The sequence below is a fragment of the Dicentrarchus labrax genome, unplaced genomic scaffold (genome assembly GCF_905237075.1).
Source record: "Dicentrarchus labrax unplaced genomic scaffold, dlabrax2021, whole genome shotgun sequence".
NCBI classification, from domain to species: Eukaryota; Metazoa; Chordata; class Actinopteri; family Moronidae; genus Dicentrarchus; species Dicentrarchus labrax.
The window spans coordinates 15,760,774-15,782,487 of NW_026136703.1; the positions used below are offsets into that span (position 1 = coordinate 15,760,774).

General features: G+C 42.0%; 1 protein-coding gene across 2 annotated transcripts in view; it reads left to right on the forward strand.

Annotated features, from left to right (window-relative positions):
• luzp1 (leucine zipper protein 1) overlaps nucleotides 1-21,714 on the forward strand; it is a 49,656-nt gene that overhangs the window by 14,883 nt on the left and 13,059 nt on the right. For both annotated transcript variants that reach the window (XM_051385591.1, XM_051385598.1), the window contains exons 2-6: nucleotides 3,374-3,432; nucleotides 17,076-17,425; nucleotides 17,583-19,875; nucleotides 20,061-20,653; nucleotides 20,782-20,943. In XM_051385591.1, the coding sequence (XP_051241551.1) occupies nucleotides 17,294-17,425; nucleotides 17,583-19,875; nucleotides 20,061-20,653; nucleotides 20,782-20,943 (3,180 nt within the window). In that variant the 5' untranslated portion in view covers nucleotides 3,374-3,432; nucleotides 17,076-17,293. The remainder of the gene's footprint in view (nucleotides 1-3,373; nucleotides 3,433-17,075; nucleotides 17,426-17,582; nucleotides 19,876-20,060; nucleotides 20,654-20,781; nucleotides 20,944-21,714) is intronic.

Here is a 21,714-nt window from a genome sequence, read left to right on the forward strand (position 1 = left end):
CGTTTCCTCTCTTGTTTTACCCGACATGGCTCCTCTGCCCTTTTTTTTTTACCCTTTTTTTCCATGCTGCTCCATATTTCTGTGACAACATTGCCATTCAGACCACATAAGAGTTTCTGCTCCTTGGAAGTGTCTGTGAATATTAGATCTTCTGTGCCATTCATATTTGAGTGAAATTGTATGCTTGATGGCTGGCAGTTCAAAAATTATTAAATGAGCATCTGCGCCTGCCCAAATTAAATTAGTAGTATTTGCTGTTTGTCCCAGTCAAATGAGTGTTATTGTTAAAGTCTCTCCTGCAAGATAGTTACCCAAATTAGACTGTGTGTGTATGTGTATGGCCTCACATCTACTGTATGTGTTTGGAAAGGGTAAGCCTAAGTGGGAGAAGCATACATTGATAACTTATCAACAGCCTTCCATTGTTCAGTACGTGTGATAAAGCGTACTCAACGATAAACATTACATGATGTTAATGTAAAATTAATTCTGACAGATAATCATATCACATATTGACACAGGAACAGGAACAGCAAGCTTCCCCATTTAATGCAGTGCAGAGCATACTAGTGCGTTTGTTGTGAAAAGGGATAGGACACAAAGATCATTTTAGTTAAAGGGGTTCAAAACAATACAATTATAACCAGAAGAATTGTGAAAGAAAACCCTGGACTAAATCTGGTCTGGAACCAAAAATGCTCTTTGTAGCTCTTCAAAGAAAACCAATTTATTGAATCTTAAAATTAAGTTGCTGTGTTTTTTATTTTGAGTAAAAAAAGCATCCATGTACTTTATTTATAATTTAAATGTATCTCTGCCACAGCAAAAGATTCAAAAAGTGATTCTATTAGACAGTTGTATACATACCAAAAATACATAAAGGATTTAAGGCTTGACAATAAGTCAGTATTATAGTTTATGCTGATGTTATAATGGAATATCTGTAAAATAACCCAGACAGTTGTTGTTTTAGTTTGGTGTACGGTGTTTTATGTGTGATTTTACATACATTTGCCAAATATTGATTCATATAGATATTGAAAAATAAAATATGCCCAGACATCATTATAGTGATTTCAACCACGGTGTAAGTTCTGTTGTCATGACACATGACTGTATGTAAAGTGGATGCAGTGTGCTGGAAACAACACTTGATTTGGAAGTGTCAGTTGAGCTGGCGACTGACTGATAATAACCCACCCTGTTTCAGTTTATTCTGCTGAGTAACGTAATGAATCCTCCCCAACCTGACATGCTGTGTGCGTGAGTGGGAGCGAGGGATGAGAAGGAGACAGCTGTTTTCAGTTTTGTTTGGTTATGGGTTGGCTAACTGTTTGAATGAATAGCTCCGACCCCCCCCCACATACATAGAGCACACACACACACACACACACACACACACACACACACACACACACACACACACACACACACACACACACACACAGACCAAGAACACATACAAACACAGACAAACATGTGGTCTCCGGTATTTGGCGTCTTATGGATTGCTAAGAATGTGTTAAATGTAATTTGTAAAATTACATATTTTAATTAAAATGAGTATTTACTGATCATACAGCATATAAAAAAAGTTGGCTTTGCATGCAGCACATTTACACATTTGGTTTGGTGCAGTGTAGAAGCATTGTTGTGTAGCGTGAGAACGTCAGATGATTCAGTAAGAACCTGTGTGCCGATGTCATGACGCTGCCTTCATGAATATAACATGACAAAGCTTGGTGCAGAGCAGCAGAGCTGTCTCCTTCCTGTGGATGTGTGGGAACGAACAGAAAGGATGACACACAAAGAGACGGAGATGAGAGTGGCAGCAGCAACTAAAAGACGGATTCTTTCTGTCCATCAATAGCTACTACTTACATGATCAAATTGTCTTTGAGCACATCACTTGCCTCTCCTTTCTCAGTTTGTTTAGCCTAAGTCCAGAGAGAACCCTCTTTCTGAACGGTTTACAAACAGTCTCTATAAGCAAGTAACTTTGTTATTCCATGCTTTTTAGAGCTGAAAAGATTAGTCAACAGAAAATTAGTCCGTGAAAGTTTTTACAGGTTCAATATTTAAAATCACTTTTTTGGCAAAAATGCCTCAAATGTAGTGGTTCCAGCTTCTCAAATGTGAGTACTTGCAGATTTTTTTATTTTTTTTTTTGTTTTGGACTGTTGGTTGGACAATTTTAAGATGTCACTTTTATGGAAGGCCAAAGAATCCAAAAAAATATCAAACTGACATCTGAGGTAACACATTGACAACATGTTGCTAGGATTGCTAGCATGTTGTCAGGTCTATGTGGTAACCTAATATGAAACAATTCAACCAATAATCAAATTAATAATGAGGAGATTAAAGGAGAAAGTAGTTGTTAGCTGCAGGCCTGTATGCTTCCAGCCTCACATCTTTTTTCCACCTTGTTACAGTAAAAGTCCAAATGTACAGGTGACTTGTTCTGGGGCACTTATACAACTGACACGGTCTTCATCATCAGGAGATTGAGTTTGCTTTGTTGTCATGAAACTGTTCGAACTTTCCATCTCTTGGAGTCTCGCCCATGATGTAAAACATGATCTTAGTGGTTCATTCTTTAATGTATGTTGTATTGTTTCTGTACCAGAGTGTCCTGTTGTTGCTTACAGTTCACAGGAATGTTCCCTTTCTCCTTCAGCCCCCCCACCCCCTCCTCTTCTTCAATCTTCCCCTCCTCCCTCTACTTCCCTCTCTCATCCTTTAAATTCAGTCCAGACTCCAGTCTTAAATCTGGATTCTCTGTGCTTAACCAAACATATGGAATGCTACTGTAGAGGAATGCTCCAAGTCTGTGTGTGTGTGTGTGTGTGTGTGTGTGTGTGTGTGTGTGTGTGTGTGTGTGTGTGTGTGTGTGTGTGTGTGTGTGTGTGTGTGTGTGTGTGTGTGTGTGTGTGTGTGTGTGTGTGTGTGTGTGTGTGTGTGTGTGTGACCATGCACATGTTTTGAAGCAGATGAGAGCTTCTAAAATGATGATGATTATGATAATGGTGTGTGTGTGTGTGTGTGTACCAGTGCCTCCCCAGAGAACTGAATAGGGCCTTCTGTTGTCGTGGCCAAACACTGCTTGTCTGCTCATGCATGAGTCTATTGCGGAGCCTTCGAACACGTCCCATATCTGAGCAGTTAGTTCATTCTTAGCCTGTTAGCTTGACTGTGAACGATCTCCCCTACAGTGAGTGCATTGTCAGCCCGGCCGCAGGCTCGGGGCCTTGCCAACTTCCAAACATAACAATGGTGAAAGATTGCACGAGTGTGTGCGTCTTGGTATTATGATGACCAATGAGTCCATTTTTACTAACCATGTGCCCTGCTTGTGTGTTTTTACCCACAGGATGGAGACTTTGGGAAGAGGAGCTTAACATGCCACTGACAAAAGGATGCATCTAAAATGTAAGTTGTGCCTTCTTGTGTTTTGAGTAATGTTGATTTATTTCAGATTTTTCCTGTTTTTTGCATATATTTTGGATGTCTGTGAAATTCATCAAATTTAATTTAAATAAAAGTCATTTAACGTAACGTCAAAATGTCCGGTAAATCCAGTATTAGGCATTTTCGGGTGAAAGGTTTATATATTACACTTTACATATTACCATAATGCATGTCTGTGTGCGTACCAATAATATTTCATGTCTCTTAAAGGAATAGTTAAGCAGTCTGGGAAATAAGGTTGGTTTGTTATTTTTGTCTCCGAGAGTGAGATAAGAAGACTGATACCACTTTCAGCAGAGTTAGCCTGGCATTTAGTTCAAACATGTACCAACACTTCTAAAGCTTGTTTCTTGTTTGTTTCAAACGACTCAATCTCCCAATTACTTTTGTAGAGAGCATTTTCTAGGTAGTAAGTAAGTGTGTGTGTGTGTGTGTGTGTGTGTGTGTGTGTGTGTGTGTGTGTGTGTGTTCTCTTGTATCAAATCACCCAGTCAGGCAAAATCGATTCACAGCATTGATAACGTTTTGAATTTGAAATGCTTCTTCTGGCTCCCTTCACTCCTCCACCTCTCTTCTTGTTCTTCTCCTCCCCATCCTCCTCCTTTTGCCCACCTTTTCCTCCCCCTCCTTGCCTCTTCCGCCCCTCCTCTGCTCTTTGTGAGTCTGTTTCCTGTTGGGCACAAACGCCGGCGCCGCTCTTCCTTCCCTGTAGCCTGAAGTCACACAGGAGTGGCACACATACATATATGCTGTATTTTATATATTCTCAAACATATGGGTCAGCGCACTCATACGCATACACATTCACACTGCTCTCAGGGACAAGCAGCTAGTGTGTGTATGTGTGTGTGTGTATGTGTGTGTGTGTGTGTTGTGTGTGTGTGTGTGTGTGTGTGTGTGTGTGTATATATTATCAGGCCAGGTTAGTCACCAGAGACAGTATGTGTGTCACTGTCTTACCACGTCTACTCAGCAGTCTACAGTTTAAGGTCAATATGTGGCCATGGCGTGTTCTGTGCGTCTTCACTGAGCTGCATTAACATGCGTTTATTATTCCGGATGCTAGTTCACATCCTGCTTGAGCTGAATTCATCCTAAATAGTCCGGAAACTAACAAAGACCGTGAAAACCGACAGTAAAACAGGAAAAGGAGCTTCTCATGTCAGTGTCCTGCTAGTAAAGGCACGTCCCTCATGTATTTTGGTGTACATTACGCAGTTAAGAGTGACTCGTACTAAAACTGAATAGCTTGACTATGGAGCTTGAGCCAGGTGACAGTTAGCTTAGCATAAAGGCTGGCAGCAGGGGGGAAAGGCTAGCCTGGCTTTGTCCAAAGGTCGTCTTCACACACACAGACACACACACACACACACACACACGATATTAAGTGTTAATAAGTGAGCCTGGGAAGTGCTGGTACAGCTGGAATGTGTTTTACCTTTGGGCAGGCTTGCTGATTTCCCATAATAAGCTAACTCCAGGCTGTAGCTTCATATTTAGCGTACAGGCACGAGAGTGGTACAGACTCTCGGCAAAAAAGCAAATATTTGCCAAAAACCTTTCCTTTAAAGTGTAATTGTTCAAGTCAATTATTTTTTAAACTATGCGTGACGTTATGGTGATTTTCCTTCCTGGTTGCACACTTCTCAGTCACTCATCCGTGTTTGGCTGTTGCTTCTCATCCAAACTGCCTGATTCTCCTTATTCCAAAGAAACCACTGGGGCTTAACACAAAACAATGTCTCACTTCCGTTCAACAAGTATCCTGTTACATGTTCAGATCTCAAAATCCATGTGAGCAGCTTTGTGTGCTTGATGTGAAAATGTAATAAGCAGCATTGATCAGTTTCTCCCTTGCCTTAACATATATTTACAGTCAAAATTCTTTGTTTCCTTACAGTAATGGCACAATCTGAATAGCTGTATGATTCACCATGCCTCTATCTCTCCCCTCGTATACAACTTCATCATTTTACCTCCTGCTACCTCTCCTGCTCTCTTCCCTCCCTCCACCCTGTAGGCAGTGCTGCATTCCTGCTGCAGTAATCCACTCTGGCAGCTACCTGCTCTGCATTCTGTGGAGTCACTCCCCTCATCTCACGCTCTCCTCTTCTTTTCTCTCTATCTTTGATGCTTACCTCACCGTATTGCATATATTTTGTCTTGCACATTTGCTTCGTCTAAGGTTTTCTGCTGCTGCCTCTCTCTCTCTCTCTCTCTCTCTCTCTCTCTCTCTCTCTCCCTCTCTCCCTCTCTCCCTGTGTTCTGTTTCTTCCTCGTCGGAGAGGCACTGAGGTCTCCATTCAGCCGCAGCAGGCAGCTAATGCCAAGGCTCAGGCTGATGAAGCACTGCCAAGCTCTGCCAACCAAGCTCTCTCTATATGTGTGTGCGCTCTGTACTGGGATGGGACAGCAGTGAATGAGCAGGATTTCAAGCAGCCAGGCAGAAGGCTGAAGGGCTGTACGTTAAGAGCTATTGATCGACAGCGTTTGTAGGCAGTTTTCGGCAGCCATCGGGACGGCCAGCCTGCTAAAATGCCTGATCCATCATCACCGGCAGGTTGATGGTCAGTTGTCATCCCCTCCGCTGTTTGGTACAATAGGAAGGATGTATAAATGCAGCAGGAAGGACAGGGGAATGAGGATGAAGGGCGAGGGAAGGAAACTGAGGGAATGCAGTGGCGGTGGCGGGGGGGGGGGGGGATATTTAAAGGTCACATGACAGAGACTGATGGAAAACAGGAGAAAAACAGAATGTTAGTGAAGAAAATATTGAATAGTGATAAAATGTTCTTGACCTTTACTGGAGGAGATGGCAAAATACACAATTACTGACCTTCCAGTTCAATTTGACACTTAAGGAATTTCTTCAGTTGTGAGAAAAATAGTGTTGCATACAAATACCCCACCATGATTACATTTAAATCTCATTGTCATTGACCGCATAGAGTTTACTACAGGATTTTTGCCACAGACTTTAGCTTGATTTAGGTCCCGTACATTCTTTAACCCAGTCCATCTGGGGTGAGTATGTCAGAACAGATGTGCTATAGCGTTTCCACCATAAATCTCACCTCACTCCTCTGATCAACCTGTTGCAGTACATTTGTGCGCACTGTGGCACAGAGTGTATAGTTACATTTCACACATTTGTGTGACGCTGTCTGCCAATGATACTCTGCAGACACGGTGTGTGGCTCTGTTATCTTCTGACTGTAAATGAAGCTTTACAGTCTGTAATGCTTTGTTTAACAGAGTGTGGGAACTGTATAACATCAGGTTTTACAATTTCAAGTTCGGCTAGAAAGCATTCAGTGTGTTAATCTTGCTAAGGCTGCACAAACCTCAATATTTGTTTGAACATTTTAAATAAGCGTCTTGATTTGAATCTGTATAAGTGCAGTAATTTGAGAGCCTTTTTGATCATTTTTAGAGTTGTATGGAGTTGTACTGTATATCTATCAGTATGTTTGTTTATTTAAAGGTCCAGTATGTAACATTTAGGAGGATCTATGGTCAGAAAATGAATATAATATTCATAGGTCTCTGTTCATTTGTGTATAATCACCGGAAAATAAGAAGCGTTGTGTTTTTGTTACCTTCAAATGAATCCCTTTTATGTACAGATGGGGTCGCCTTTCCGTGGAGTCGGCCATCTTGAACTGTAATGTTTCTACAGTAGCCCAGAACAGACAAACCAAACACTAGTTCGTCATTCACGGGAGGGTGAAAGGAGAGAGTTGCAATCTGCAATTACACTGCAAGACGCAATAAATCCTACACACTGGACCTTTAACGCACACGTATCGGATTCGTACTCTGTATCGGCCAGTGTTCAGGTATCGGAATCGGTATTAGCTAGGAAGAAATGGTATCAGAACATCTCTGATCATGTCTGCCAGTCTTGCAATGTTAAAACATCCTCAAACTAGATCCCACCAAAAAGAAATAACTTTCCACCCGTTTTTAAGATATCCCACTAACTCTCAAACAAACACGCAGGATATGGTGAAGGTAATGAATGAGTGTAAGGCACAATTATCTGTCATTTTCTGTTCTTATCACTTTAGCTCTCTCTCTCTTCTAATTGTTGTCTGACTGCCTCGCCTCTTTCTGCCTGACTCATACCTTTCACACAGACTCTTCATTACCCAGTGTTGACTCTAACAAGTGTCATCATGTTGTGATGTTTTCATGTTCTCTTATCAGTGTGAAACGGTGACACACACACACACACATACACATTCCTACCCGAGCAGTTCATCATTGCACACAACTGAACATATGTGCGTGCACTCACTCAGTCGTATAAAGTTTTTGCTGACGTCTGCTGATACCTGAGAGTGCCTGAACAGCTGTTGAGCATAGCTTTAAATAGGTAGCTAGTGTTGGTCCTCCCAGAAAACGCTGTTAATGGGAGGTCAGAGAGTTTCTCCTCAGTTGAATTGTTCAGAATGATGCTCATTGAAGCTAACCAGATCATCATCCCCAGATCTTCCTCAGCAGATGGAGTTTGTTAAGTTGTCACAGGATTATAGATGTTTAAAATTACATTTTTTATCTGAGTATGTTAAGTACTTCTTATCCATGTTGGCTTAAAAAATGAGATTAAATGTTCCGTCTTGAAGTTGCAAACAGAGAAACATAAATATCTTTGATAAGGATGCCTTAAAGATTTAGCATTGCATTCCTATAACATTGTCAGATTTATTATAGACAGTTCAGAAAAAGTATCAAAATCAAAGCGGCACAACCAAAGATACCGCCTTTTTCATCCCACACATTCTCCGTCCTTGTAAAAACCTGGCCGCCAACATTACCCACAATTCAACTCCAAAATGTGTGGACACTCTCCTTCCTCTGATCATCTCATCTAATCACAGCTCATATTAATGTCATGGTGTGGCTGGACAGTTTCGTCTCCTACTGGACACTTCGCAACTGGGACTTCCTGTGGTTGTAGTGTTCAAGATAGCAAATCACATACAAGTTAATGGAGTCTACTGACCCTTTAAATCTCACATTTTAAAGTCTCATTTTATGGCCTTGACAAATATTTATTATTCTTGTTTTTTGTCTTTACACAAGTGGTAATTCTATATGTGAAACATGTTTTCTCATTGCAGCTGCTTTAATAAGATTTTACAGTTGCACGTGGCTTTTATGAACACATGATTTTTACTCATTATTCATTGAGTATTGCTGATTTATTGCATGTTTTTGTTTGATCACATATTCTGTCTGTAATCCCTCAGTTACTAATTTGTTAGAGAAGATTTCTTTTTTACAAGGCACTGATCATTAACATTTTATTGCCTCTCCCATATTTAAAGTATCCATGTGTTTTTTGTTATCTGTACACCAACCACACTATTCTCATTTCCCGCATTGCATCGCACTGATGCAGTCCAGCTCAGTTCGGTTTGGCTCAGCTGCCTCACAAAACAACACAATCTGCTCTCCTAATCAGGGCCTCACTTCTGTTTGCCCCAGCGTCTTGTAGGGAGCGTTGTGCATGTTTACAGTGTCAGTGACCTCTGATCCCAAACACAGAGGGCAGCAGGCTGAGGACATGCTGGAGTAGAGTTGGGAAATATTTCATGGTAACATGATGGCAAGTCACACAGGACATAAATCTATGTGTTTACATGAATAACAAGAGTGTTGCCAAACCTTTTTTGTTTGTTTGAAATACTTATGCAAGTGAGCTCCACACAAAAATGCATTTAAATACATATAGTTTTAGTATTATGTATAAATTATAGCAGTTAATGTGGGTTCCAGACAGGCAGCGAGTGGACATTTTAGTCTAAGAATGGAGACACGTGTTTGAACTTGATGGTGGCTGATGTGTGCAAATGTACATTATACTTTAAACATTGCTATCTTTGCAGTGGTCACTTCTTTGTAAATACTGAGTTTTTACAGGTGCTTTGCCCACTCCAAAAATGTACACATTCTATTATATTCAATACATTCAAATGGCAAATCAAAATGTGTCACAGAACGTGAGTTTGATGAGAGCAGGAGGAGATGCAACACCTCACACATCTGTAGTACAGCTCGTCAAGGGTCAAAAAGTTTTCAAGGGTCAAAAAGTACAGCAGACAGTTTTGGATTTTTCTCCTGCAGAGATAAAGACTCACCATGTGATCAGAGCTGATTATGAGTGAGACATATTGACACTACAGCTGCAATGATTAGTCAATTAATCAACTAGTCAATTGGCAATAAATTATGCAACTATTATAAATGACAAAAATATCCCTTCTTTTAGCTTCTCAAGTGTAAATATTAGCTGCTTCTTTCTGTTTTATATCGTTTCAAACTGAAGATCTTTTGGGTTACCTGTCATGCCAATAACTTTATACACTACTGTTTGATTTTATGCTGGTCAAACACAGAGGTACTGGAAGGATGCTAGAAGTAGCGCTGAAATGTAGCGAGTGTAGCAACCTTTAACCTTTTTTGCTGAGCATCCCTCCCAGCCTGCACTGTGTGACATCTTGCGTTTCTATCAGAACTGATTAGATTTAAGTCGCTCTAGATCTCCTTGGCTGCAGATCAGCCTGAGGACTGGCTAACAACTGACTGGCTAGTATTTTCAGATGCCGCTGTTTTAAATAGAGCATCTAATATCCATCCCCTGTTGGTCGCAACAACCGTGACTATTGAATGTAATCCTGTGTGTAGTGCTGATTTCAGATCAAGAACATGCTCTAATTTACTGTTATGTCACCAAGATCAGAAGCTGAGCCAAAAAGCTTTGAGGGCTTTGATTTAACCTCTTCAAAGTTACATCTGCAATTAGGCCATAAACAGAGAAGAGAATCCAAAAATCTTGTGTACGTGTAGAACTATCATACTCTTGCATGAAAGCAGTCAAACAGTCCTCTCTCACCCTGCCATGTCTGTCTTACCCTCTCTTCCAACCTTCTCTGGCATTTCTCATCCCCCTCCTCATATTTTCCTCTCTCATCTTCTTATCATGTGCTCGCATTAAGCAGGGTGCTGGTTTTAAGCCCCAGCAACAAGACTCTTGATGTAGACAGGCAGGGGAGGAGGGGAGGAGGGGAGGAGGGGAGGAGGGGAGGAGAGACCTAGAAAAGGCTCTGGGTTACTGGGCTAAGACCGGAGAGAGGACTATCTCCGACAGCCAAACTAAATCTGACCATGATGGTCACATAAATGTTCATCATGAAGATAATACTTAGCTTCACCTTCAACCTTACTGCCCCTAAGGGTGTGTCAAGTTTTACTTCATCTTTCTTTTTTGGGATACATAAGAATAGTGCATTGTGACTGAGATTTACAATGATATTTATTATTATGAATAAATTATAAATTATTCTTTTGCAAGCTGTTTTTTTTTTTTAACCCAGCACCTGTTTTTTTACTATATATTAGAACCTCCTAAGAACTAATAATTATTTTCATTAATCAAGCAATTATTTTCTTAATTTATTGATTAGTTCTCTTTAAAAATGATAAAAAAAAACTGTGAAAAATGCCTTTCATAATTGCTGTTAATCAATAAATCGATTAATTGTTTAAACTCTTTTTAATCTGTTGTGTATATACTCTGACAGTTTACCTGTAATAATCAGAGTTGTCCTGATGGGGTAAACCCTATGGTTTGGTTGTTTGAAGACTTTTAAATTAAATGTATAATGAATAGTTATTTTCACATACTATCAATACTTGGCCAAACCCGACAACAACCAGCTTTTTCTTGCACTGCTACGCTCTTTTTTCCTTTTTCTTTCTTCGCTCTCTCTTATTTTGGTTTGTTTCCCCCTCCCTGAGTGTGCGAAACCATAAAAAGAAACTTGTTCCTCTTAAGTTTTAAAATTAGCTCCGACTGTTAACAAATGACAGGAAATCCAAATTGAAATGAAGCTAAGTGTCCATGCGGAGCATTTCCAGTCACTGGCAGCCAGGTCTCGGAGGAAAGACCCTCAAGAGTAATGGAGCGAAACTATGATGTATAAGAACTTAAATTTATTTTGCTTTCAGTCTATTTTTAAGGGTAGAAATAACTGATGGAAGAGAAGAAAAGAAAAAGAAAAGGGAAATAATGTCACTAAGGAATATCTTAACATTGAATGATGTTGCCCTGACAAGCAGACAGAATCTGCTATGTTGTTACAGTGGTATTGTGGTTAACTTGCATGTCCTCTCCCATAAACAAATCTATCTTTCTACTAGAGACAACGTTTTGTTTACCCACTATTTCACCACACTTCAATACTAATACTGTAAGTGGTCATTTAACCCAGGATCTTAAGGAAAAATCCAAGGAAAGAAAGTATTCCCATCCCATTTCAGCTTGTTCTAATGAACCAGCTACATGACCTTAAGTTCCGTATCCATTTTTCTGCTGAAATGCAACACTGCCTTTCATTTCTTTACCATTTTTCCAGAAGCAGTGCAAAACTGAAAGGGTGAAAAAAAAAAAAAAAAACAGAGAAAAAAGTAACATGACAGCACAGGAAACGACAAACCGAACATTATGGGATGCCGGTTTTCTCTTTCTTGGAAAAACGGAAAAATGCAGGCCAAGCATCAGGTCTCCACCATCTTGTGGCTTCCAGTGCTGCGCCAGCATCCATCCACTGCAGTCGTCCCTCCTCACACACACACACACACACACACACACACACACACACACACACACACACACACACACACACACACACACACACACACACACACACACACACACACAAAGTATTTGTCACACGTTCACATACGCAAACTGGCAATAACCCCCTACATGAAGATGTGGTTTAGGCATTTTGATTGGACTCGGGCCCTTTATTAACTACTGTTTATGAGGCAGAAGAGCTTCAAACCATAAGTTCCAACCTAACGTCAAGTGCAAGAGAGAGGGGATTTTTTTTTCTTTTTCTTTCCTTCTCTCTTTCATGGAGAGAACAGAATGTACTGAAGGCAAAAGGCAGGCAGGAAGAGAGTGGCTAAAGCCCTAATGATATGGTGTATGATTGTAACCTTGGTGTGTGTGTATGTGTGTTTGAGGGGGAGAGCAAGCAGAGTGGATGGACCTCTTCAACAAAGTTTTACTTTCAAGTCTGTTTGGTATTGTTGGTCCGAAGACAAAATGAAGTCCCTCTGGCTTTTTTGTTTTTTGTCCCTCTCATCCTCTTCCTCATCCTCATCCTCACTGTCTGGCTCTCCCATTGCATCTTTATCTGTCTGCCCATGTGTTCCAGTCTTTGTGTTACGAGTTTTACACGTGCCAACCTACGCCACCTACAGCAAAGGAAAGCAAAAACAGAACTAGTTTAGACCTGCAGATGTCATGTTGACGTTGCCCCTTTTTAAAGGCAAAGAATTAATGGAGTTTTAACACTTGCACATGCGGGGAATGGGAGTGTAACAGCTATAGTTTTTCATGTATTCTTTTTTATAGTTGTTGTTATCCTTGTGTGTGTGTGTGTGTGTGTGTGTGTGTGTGTGTGTGTGTTTTGATCTAACACTTTTTCGTGTACTCTCTCCAGTATCCAAGAACATTTGCTCCAGTTACCTATACATTTAAAATATAAAACTATAAACTCCAGTTGCAACACTCCTTGCTGAATCCTTTCATTCATTCCTTTATGCATCTGGCCTCTATTACCCCCCCTCCTACTGTCTGTGCATTGTATGTATTAGTCTTTGTTGTAACTTTATTAACCACAAATATATTAAATTAAATGCACCATGTAAACACAGTTGATACAAAAATAATACAGGCATTAAAACTGGATTTTAATGAATATAATATAATGCAGGCATTGCCCTGAAGATCCTATTATTTCAGTTTACAGCATGCTTTAGTGGTGCATAGAGTATGAACAAACCTGATTTTCAATAAATTAAATTACCACAAACTAATTGCCACGTGGTGAATCTGGAGTCATTAGTAGCCCTGAAGGTCTGAGGCTCCGAGGCAGTTGCCTGCTTTGGCTCAATGTGTTCTTGTGTTACTTTCCCATGTTCCTTGCTCATTTTTCTCATACTGCTACTGGTATTGTTTCTGGATCTACCTTCCTTTCTTCAGCCTCCTATGTGGTCATTTCACTCCTACATTGTCTTCACTCTCTAACCACCACACAGCCTCATTATTCAGGTAGAGGTCATCTCAAGCTAACTGTGCAGCAGCCTACACTCTCGCTGCCGATCAACAGTCTCACTGCCCTGTTTCTCGTAACAACGGCAGTAGGAGTGCAGAAGTTGGCGAAAGGTCAAGTAGGGAACTTCCTGCCCAGACTTCATGAAGTAGACGATGCCAGAGTCATACAGTGTAGTCAATCAGGGCTGGGTTTAAGCTGTTTCCAGTGTCCTTTTTTAATGTCTTGTGAGTGTTGTTACAGATGGTGTATAAGCTTAGATGATACCCTGCTTTCAGACCTGGGGCAGATTGTCACAATATTCACACAGGTTTGCCACACAGTCCGGAAAATAGCATGAATCTGTTAAGAAAGCAATCACTGGAATTTTTTAGACTGAAATCAGATCTGGACTGATCCATCTGATGCTCAGAGCAGACTAAGCAAAACCTTAAAAACATTTTTATATACTCCTTGGACCCTGGCCATAAAACCCAGACAATGCCCTGGTTAGGAAAAGGCTTCTGCAGAGAGAAGGCTTGGGGAGAGCCTGTTGGTGGCCTGGTTAAGAGCAGACAAGGCAGAGCGAGGGACTGGCAGTGCCCTGTTTAGTCCGTCATTAGGAATGTGTCTGCATAAAAGGGGTCAGTTTCCCTGCCTCACAGCTCTTACCCCCCTCCAGGTTTTCCATAATTGTTAAACAGCACACAGAACAGGGGAATGAAACTATGTGTTGAATTTGAGCCCTTTTCCTCCAAACTCCACATTTTCAAAACCCTGTTCTCAAACAGCTGCACACCTTGTGCTTTTCTTGCCACAGCGACAGGTGTGGAAAATCAAAGAAAGACAGGAATATTAGGGTTTGTTATCTAAGTGGGTCATGGTGCTAAATGGAAGAAATTTGTGGTCTAAGATTTAATACTGATGTCCTACACTCCTACGTAATTTCTTCAGGTCTAATTTCTTGCCCTTCCCTTTCCCTCTACCGTCCTGCACCTTCTTGTTTCTTCTCTCCTCCTCTCACCCACCACCCTTCAAATTCCCTTCTGTCTTGTCCCAAATGTAGCTAATGAGGCCCCAGCCCTGCGATAAGTGAATCAGGTATGTTGATTGGTTTGGCAGAGGCGGACCCTTGCCATAGTCGCTTTGCACGCACCGCCGCCCCTTAAAAGCGCCCACTTGGCCGTGCTGGTGTGCGTGTCTAAGAGAGATGGAGGGGAGAGATGAGGGAGGGAGGTAGAGTGCTGGCAAAGAAATAAAGGGAGAATGAAAGGAGAGGCAGGCAGCTTGCCAAGACAGGAGTAGCTGGACCTAGCGAAACACCATTAGTAACCAGGACGAGGCTCAACCAGAGCTGCTTTCAGAGTTGTTGAATTTCAGAAATCATTTAAGGGTTTAAAACCCAATCCTAAGATAATCAGAAAGATGGTAAAATAATAAAAACTGGACTTGAATGATGTTTCATTATTGAGTAGGTCAAGACAGTAGGACCACCAGCTTGGACCAAAAAAAAACGTTCTCCTCAGGCACATTGTTTAAAGACTATTCTCTTAACTTCAGTGGTTACATTTCCCCTGAGTTGCATAGTGCAGTGTGAAGAGCTGTCATGAAGAATTGAACTGTAGCTATTTAAACTTCTTTTGTGCCAGTGAGCACTCTCCTTTTTTATTGGATATATGGGAATTTTTCTAAGTACTTATACTCCACTGGAACAGGATCAGTCAGGGCAGGTTTGGATCACAGCAACCACCTCGAGAACACAGAGAAAAATTGGTCTACAACTCACTTAACAGGCCACAGCTGTGCAAAGCTAATGCAACACAAAATGACTTTATTGACTAAGGTGTTTTGGCATCTAAGTGGACAGCTAGGCTAGTGTTTTTTTCTCCGAAATTTTCCCCATTTGTCCTTTTATCCTACTCCCTCTTAAGACCATGCACTTTACAGTATTTCCTCAAAGGCTTGTTCTCCACTGAGAAGATTACCAAACCACTAGACCTCATGAAAGTATAGATTAATTAAAACGCTACAGCTTAATACTTTGAGTTTACATTGTGCTTTTTCCATAAAGTAATCGTTGCCATATTGACTTTCAAAGCTTATTGCCTTGATTTAATTTTCAACAAGATATTTAATGAATTGTGGGAAGAGTGGTTTGCGTTCTTTAACACCAAATGAAACGGTAGAATATATATGAAACTGTGCTGGAGTTAACCATAATGTCAAGTTATACCTTGTTGTATACCATGTACGCACATAATTCACACAGATAAAAAGATTCAGTAAATTTACTGCATTGGTTGATGTTTTTACAGCAGTAAAAGTTATTTAAGGTAAAACTGCAGTAGTCTTTATATATAGTAGTTTGTAGCTTCAGAAAGGCAGTCTTTGAACATGGTACTGTAGTCAAGGGGAAAGAAGAGCTATGGAGCTGGTTGCCAGGGGGTCGATAAGTGATGATGTGTGCAGATATGACGTCCTACCCTCAGGTCAATTTTCTCTTGCGGTCAGTGGGGGAAGCTTGGCAGAATAATGAGGGGAAGGGGAGTTATACAGTTTAGAAAGACAAGAAGAGCCCACAACCTGAATCATGCATGAGACAGAAGGTTCAACTGTTCGATTCATGGAGGCCATGCTGACAGGCAGACTGTGGTGTGCTAATAATCTATGTTCTCATCACATTGTAATGGCTGTAGAAACACACATCGAGCCTCTGGCATTATGCACTGACTAACAAGGCAAAGGACGAAACAGCTTGGGTATCCTTATTTGCAATTGTGGGATTTCTTAAAAGTCCGATCTTGTATCAGATCAAATTTATTTCTGCTTAGTGTTGTGATGGGGCTGTGATGTAGTGGTTGCCACGGTGACCGCTGTGTATGTGTGCAGAAGGGTGTATGTGAAGGAGCGGTGTTATTGAGATATGCTGCTGTCAGCAGAAGCAGGCAAGCATAAATCGATGTGGGAACAGCAGGGAGACGATAAAGTGTGTGTCTGTCTGTGTGTGCAAGCCTATGCAGGCATGTTGAAACCCCCATACTCACGCACACATGTATGCAGTGCTACCCCCATCTCCTTCAAAAGACAGGAAAGGTGAAATACATGGTGGTTCAGTGATGAAAAGGAAGAGACGAGCAGTTTGTCAGTATAAAATAATAAGAAAGGTACCTTTTCCACATATAATTTCATGTTTATTTTAATGAATGAAAGGTTGTAATCATTACTAAAAGAGCGAGATTTGTTTCTTTATGTGCCAGATCATGTGTAAATGTGTTTTTATTGTACATGCATTGGTGTTTGTCCTCATTTAGTCTTGTCCTATGGTTTGTGTTACAGTAATTAGATGGAAGTGTGAAATACTACAGTATTCTCTGTGTGCTACAATGAGCAGTCCTTTTTCTTCACTTACTGAGCTACCTTTTTGAGAATGCAAATGACTATCATTGACAAATTATGGATGACTAAGTGTTATTTCCTCTCTCCCTCCTACAGATGACAGATTCGTCTCCTAAACACCACTCTGAGGGAGCTTCAAAGTCTTAAAGTGACAGTCACCAAAATAAAGACTGACTGCAGAGAGAAAAGAGTATTTCCCTTAGGACCTAAGGGACTTGATATCACTACCACACAAATGTGGACCTCCCAAAACGTCATCAAATAAGTGTAACAACAAAACAAACACAAAAGATATAACACGGAATTTTATAGCCATGTCTGAGCATAAGGACATGACACATCGCCACCTGCGGCATAAGCTACAGAGTCTCGGCCGAAGGCTGGAAGAACTGGAAGAAGCAACCAACAAGCTGCAGAAGTCTGAGGATGAGCTACTTGACCTGCAGGTCAGTACAGGTTGACTGGTTCTGATTGGTTCTGACAGTGTGTTTGTTTGTGTGTGTGTATGTGTTTGGGCATTTCAGAAAGAGTGAAACGGGATGTAACAGAGATACTCTACATGAATAGATTATTGACTGGTTGAACTCTTTCTCTCCTCTATAGGACAAAATCATCCAGGCAGAAGGCAGCAACTCATCTCTGCTTGGTGATGTGGAGGTCTTGAGGAAATGTCTCTTGAAGATCCAGGGTAAAGATGAGGAGGTACGCAAAGCTGAGGACCTCTGCCGCACAGTCCGAGAGAAACTGGAAGAAGAGGAAAGCCTTACACAGGAACTAAAGGCCGAGATTGAGCGTCTACAACGGAGGATGGCCGAACTGGAGAAACTGGAAGAAGCTTTTGGGAAAAGCAAGTCTGAGTGCAGCCAGCTCTGTCTGAGCCTCAATGAGGAGAAAAACTTGACCAAGAAGCTCTCGTCTGAGTTGGAGGCCCTCAAAGCACGTTTGAAGGAGGTGGAGGGGTCTGAGACAAAGCTGGACAGAGCAGAGCAGGCTTTGGCAATTGAGCTTGAGAAGCTCAAAGGATTCACCCAGACCTTTGTGAGTGAGCGTAAGAGGCTACTAGAGAAACAGAGAGAGGATGAGAAGATCATTCTAAAGCTGACAGAAAAATTGGAGCAGCAGAAGAACCGCCTTGGCATGTCGGCAGACCCTGGTCGTACAGATTTCATTAAATCACGTATTGAGGATGAGCTTTCATCCACTGGGCTCCTCACAAGTAAACTGACGGGACGCAAGAAGAGCCTTGACTACTTGAAGATGGCTGATGACAATATTGGTCTTTTGAACAAATCTGAGAATGAGAAGAACAGCGGTCTCGAAGGTTCGCAGGAGGAGGACAACAAAGTAAAGGAGCTGACACAGGAAATTGAGAGACTGAAGAACCGTCTTAAACAGCTGGAGATAGTGGAGAAGGATCTAAAGAGCTCAGAGTCCGAAAATGGCGAACTTCTTGAGAAGTTCCAGATGGAACGAAACAAGGCTCGCCAACTAAGCGAGGAGGTGGAACAGCTGAGGACGCAGCTTTGCGGAAAAGGTGGAATCGGCAGAAATGGAACCAGTAATGTGGATAAACACGGCAATGGAAGCACTAACATTTGCCCCAACAGTCCTGCTAAGGTCCTTGAGAATGGCAAAGCTGAGAATGAAGAGATTATTGTGAAGGGAAGTTTCAGACAGGAGAAGCCCAAGTATAGGAGTGCTGCAACTGTGTCAGAACCGAGTTCCCCCAAACACAGGAACAGGGAGCTCTCTCCTCAGCATAAGAGAGAGACCAAGCTAAGGAGCAAAGACCTGAGTCACTCAGAGGAGAGCTCTCCTAAGTCTGTAAGAAGAGCCCTCAGTCCTGCACACAAAAGTAGAAGGACACCCAAAACCCCAACTACTGCAATTACATCTGATAATGGAATAAAAGACACAGGACGAGGAACTGAAGAAAAGACAAGAGGAGCCACTCTCTGCCCTGTAAACACACCTTCTAGTGATATTAAAAAAGCATCTGTTCTTAGTCGCTACCCTCCAGCAGCTAATGACCAGAAGCCCCTGAGGACAACTCACAAACAGACTGATGGGGAGACTAAAAAGAGCAGAGTAGAAAAGTTTTCAAAATTGTACGTTGGTAGTGATAGCGAATCAAACAACTCTGATGTAGTGCCTGACAGTTCCAGCAACGTCAACAGTATCTCTGCTTTAGAGAAGGACACAGCGTCTGCTTCAGATCAGGAATCAACAGACCAGGTTCAGGAATCTGTCTCTGTATCTGTCGCCTCCACCCTGTCCAAAGCCAATGGATCCTACACAGCCTACAGATCCCAAGTCACTCCACTGCCGCCCAACGACCAGGGATCAGAGGGTCATTCATCCGCCTCCGAAACTGAATCTACTGGTTCAAGGCCCTCTGAACCAGAGCCTGTAACTGAGACGAGTACTGCAACTGTAAGCAGTCGGACTGCAACCTCCAGATATCCTAGACACTCCCATGTCCATGACTCGCATTCAGAGGGATCTTCTACCAGGAGCTCATTTGACGAAGAGCTCCACAGCAGCAGAACACCGTTAGCTGAGGGAGGCCACCAGGGGCCCACGCATACTCCATCAGGGATTGAAATCCAGCGAGTGTGCAGCCCACGTGAGGCACTGAGGTCAAAGGCTGTCATCAAGCCTGCGATCATTGAGATCGACAGGAAGGAGGTGATGATTTCAGAACCTTTGTCTACAAATGGCAAACCCAAAATCTCTACCAAACCTATCGTGACCACCACTAGTAAAATGACCAGTAGTATAACCATCTACCCCAATGACCCAAGCTCTTCTAGAACCAGCAGTCGCAGCAGCAGTGTGTCCAGTGAACCCTTGCCAATCAAAGAACGTCATACCTCCACTAGTAACATCGTCATAGGTAAGTTTAGTGGACACTTAAATTTTACATAAATTATCATTACAACAATAACTGAACTTTGCTGTATGGCACCCCCTCTCTCTGATCTACCTTTCCCAAATAAAACCCCATAAGGTATTTTATAAAAACATGTTAGCGGCTCTGTAAGTCTGTACTTTTTGATGATTCATTTTACTTGTTGCCAGGCCCCAGCAGTGAGCATCATGGCAGCATCTCCATCCCGTATGAGATCTCCATTCCCAAGAGTGACATCACCTTGCGGCCGTGCCGGGACCAGGACTGTGGGGTGGATGACCACAATGATTCTTCATCAAGGTCCAAACTCCACAACACTTCCAGAGTGGAGACCACCACCAGCCACCTGTGTTGCCAACGTAGCAACTTCAGCACCCAATCCCCGGACACCACCTCCGCGGACTTTAATGACACAGAGTCAGGCTTCGAAAGCAGCAGCAGCAGTAGCACCACCACGGTCACCAGCTGGAGACGCCAAAGACAAAACCAGCACTCCCAAGAAGACAGTTTACCAGACATGAAGAATGTGACTGTGAGAAGTACCTGGAGAACCCGGGGCACTGCGTCAGTGGATGAGACAGGCCGGGGAAGAGGGGGTACAAGGATGTTGACTGATGGTGGTTCGGAGGATGAAGCAGAAACTGCAACAACATGGAGGGCTTACCGGGCAACAACCTTCGATACAGAAGAAGCGATAAACAGCGGAACAGGAACTGGTGCGAACGCTGAAGCACAGAAGGGAGCCAAGCCGTCCCCTGCAGAGGTGAGATAATGAATAAATGTATGAGACAAAGTCTGAGTACATTCCTTACACAAAAGGAATAATACATTGGAGGAGAGGAGTACTTTATAGCGGCATAATGAAGCTCTTTGTGATGCATCCTGTCCCAGGTATACATGCGCAGAATCAACAGAGAAGTTGAGGAACCTGGGCTTCGCCGAGGCAAACGCTCACAGTCTCCTACCACGGAGGCAGGAGGCACGGGCAGGATTATACCGCACGCACCTGTTACCTCCCAGTCCTGGGGCCGATCATACACACAACAACCACAGGTAGGACTTTTTGCCCTCATGAGATGTGTTCTTTTTAAATGATGCAGGTATATAGAAAGTGTTGAATGCAAATTAAATATTTATTAGTCTTCATCAAATGGCAAGCACTAAATAAGTGTCAAGGTTTAGCTTAACCTGGTTGGTAATTTGACATGCTTGGATATATTTAGTGTGTTGACAATATGGAGGGACAACTGCTCACTTAAAGAAAATAGTTTTTTCTATGGTCTGTGTATCACTAATGCATGGTCTGTTTGTTTCCATTAATATGATAAATGTTTCCTAGTGCTGGGTTGCAGCATATTTTTTTATAGCGTTTTGTTTACATTGAATGTCAAAATAATTACCTGTGGGTCATGGAAGACAGCTTCAAACTAATTACTTCTTAGAAAAGTGGTCCTTGTGTCCTGTGTCTGCTTTTTCTGTAAATTTGTCAACCATTTGTCAGAGCAAACATGTGCCTGAGCTATTACTGCAGAATGTGGCTTCTAAATTACTCTGCATTGCTATGCAGGTGAAGGTATTATCCGCACCACTCTGCAAATAGTTTTGTCTCGAAGATAAAAGTTCAGAAATTACAACCACAGGGCTGAGCTCCTGGTGTGTCCACTTTGCATGAGAGCTCAGCTTGTATTTTTCCCTGACGCCAGGCTCTGTGACTTCAAGCTTAGAACAGCAGTTCTGTAGGCCCCACTCCTGCTGCCCCAGTAAGCACAAAGAGAAAAGGGTGGGACAAAAAAAAGAGGGAGGATGGAAATGAAAAAGACCTCA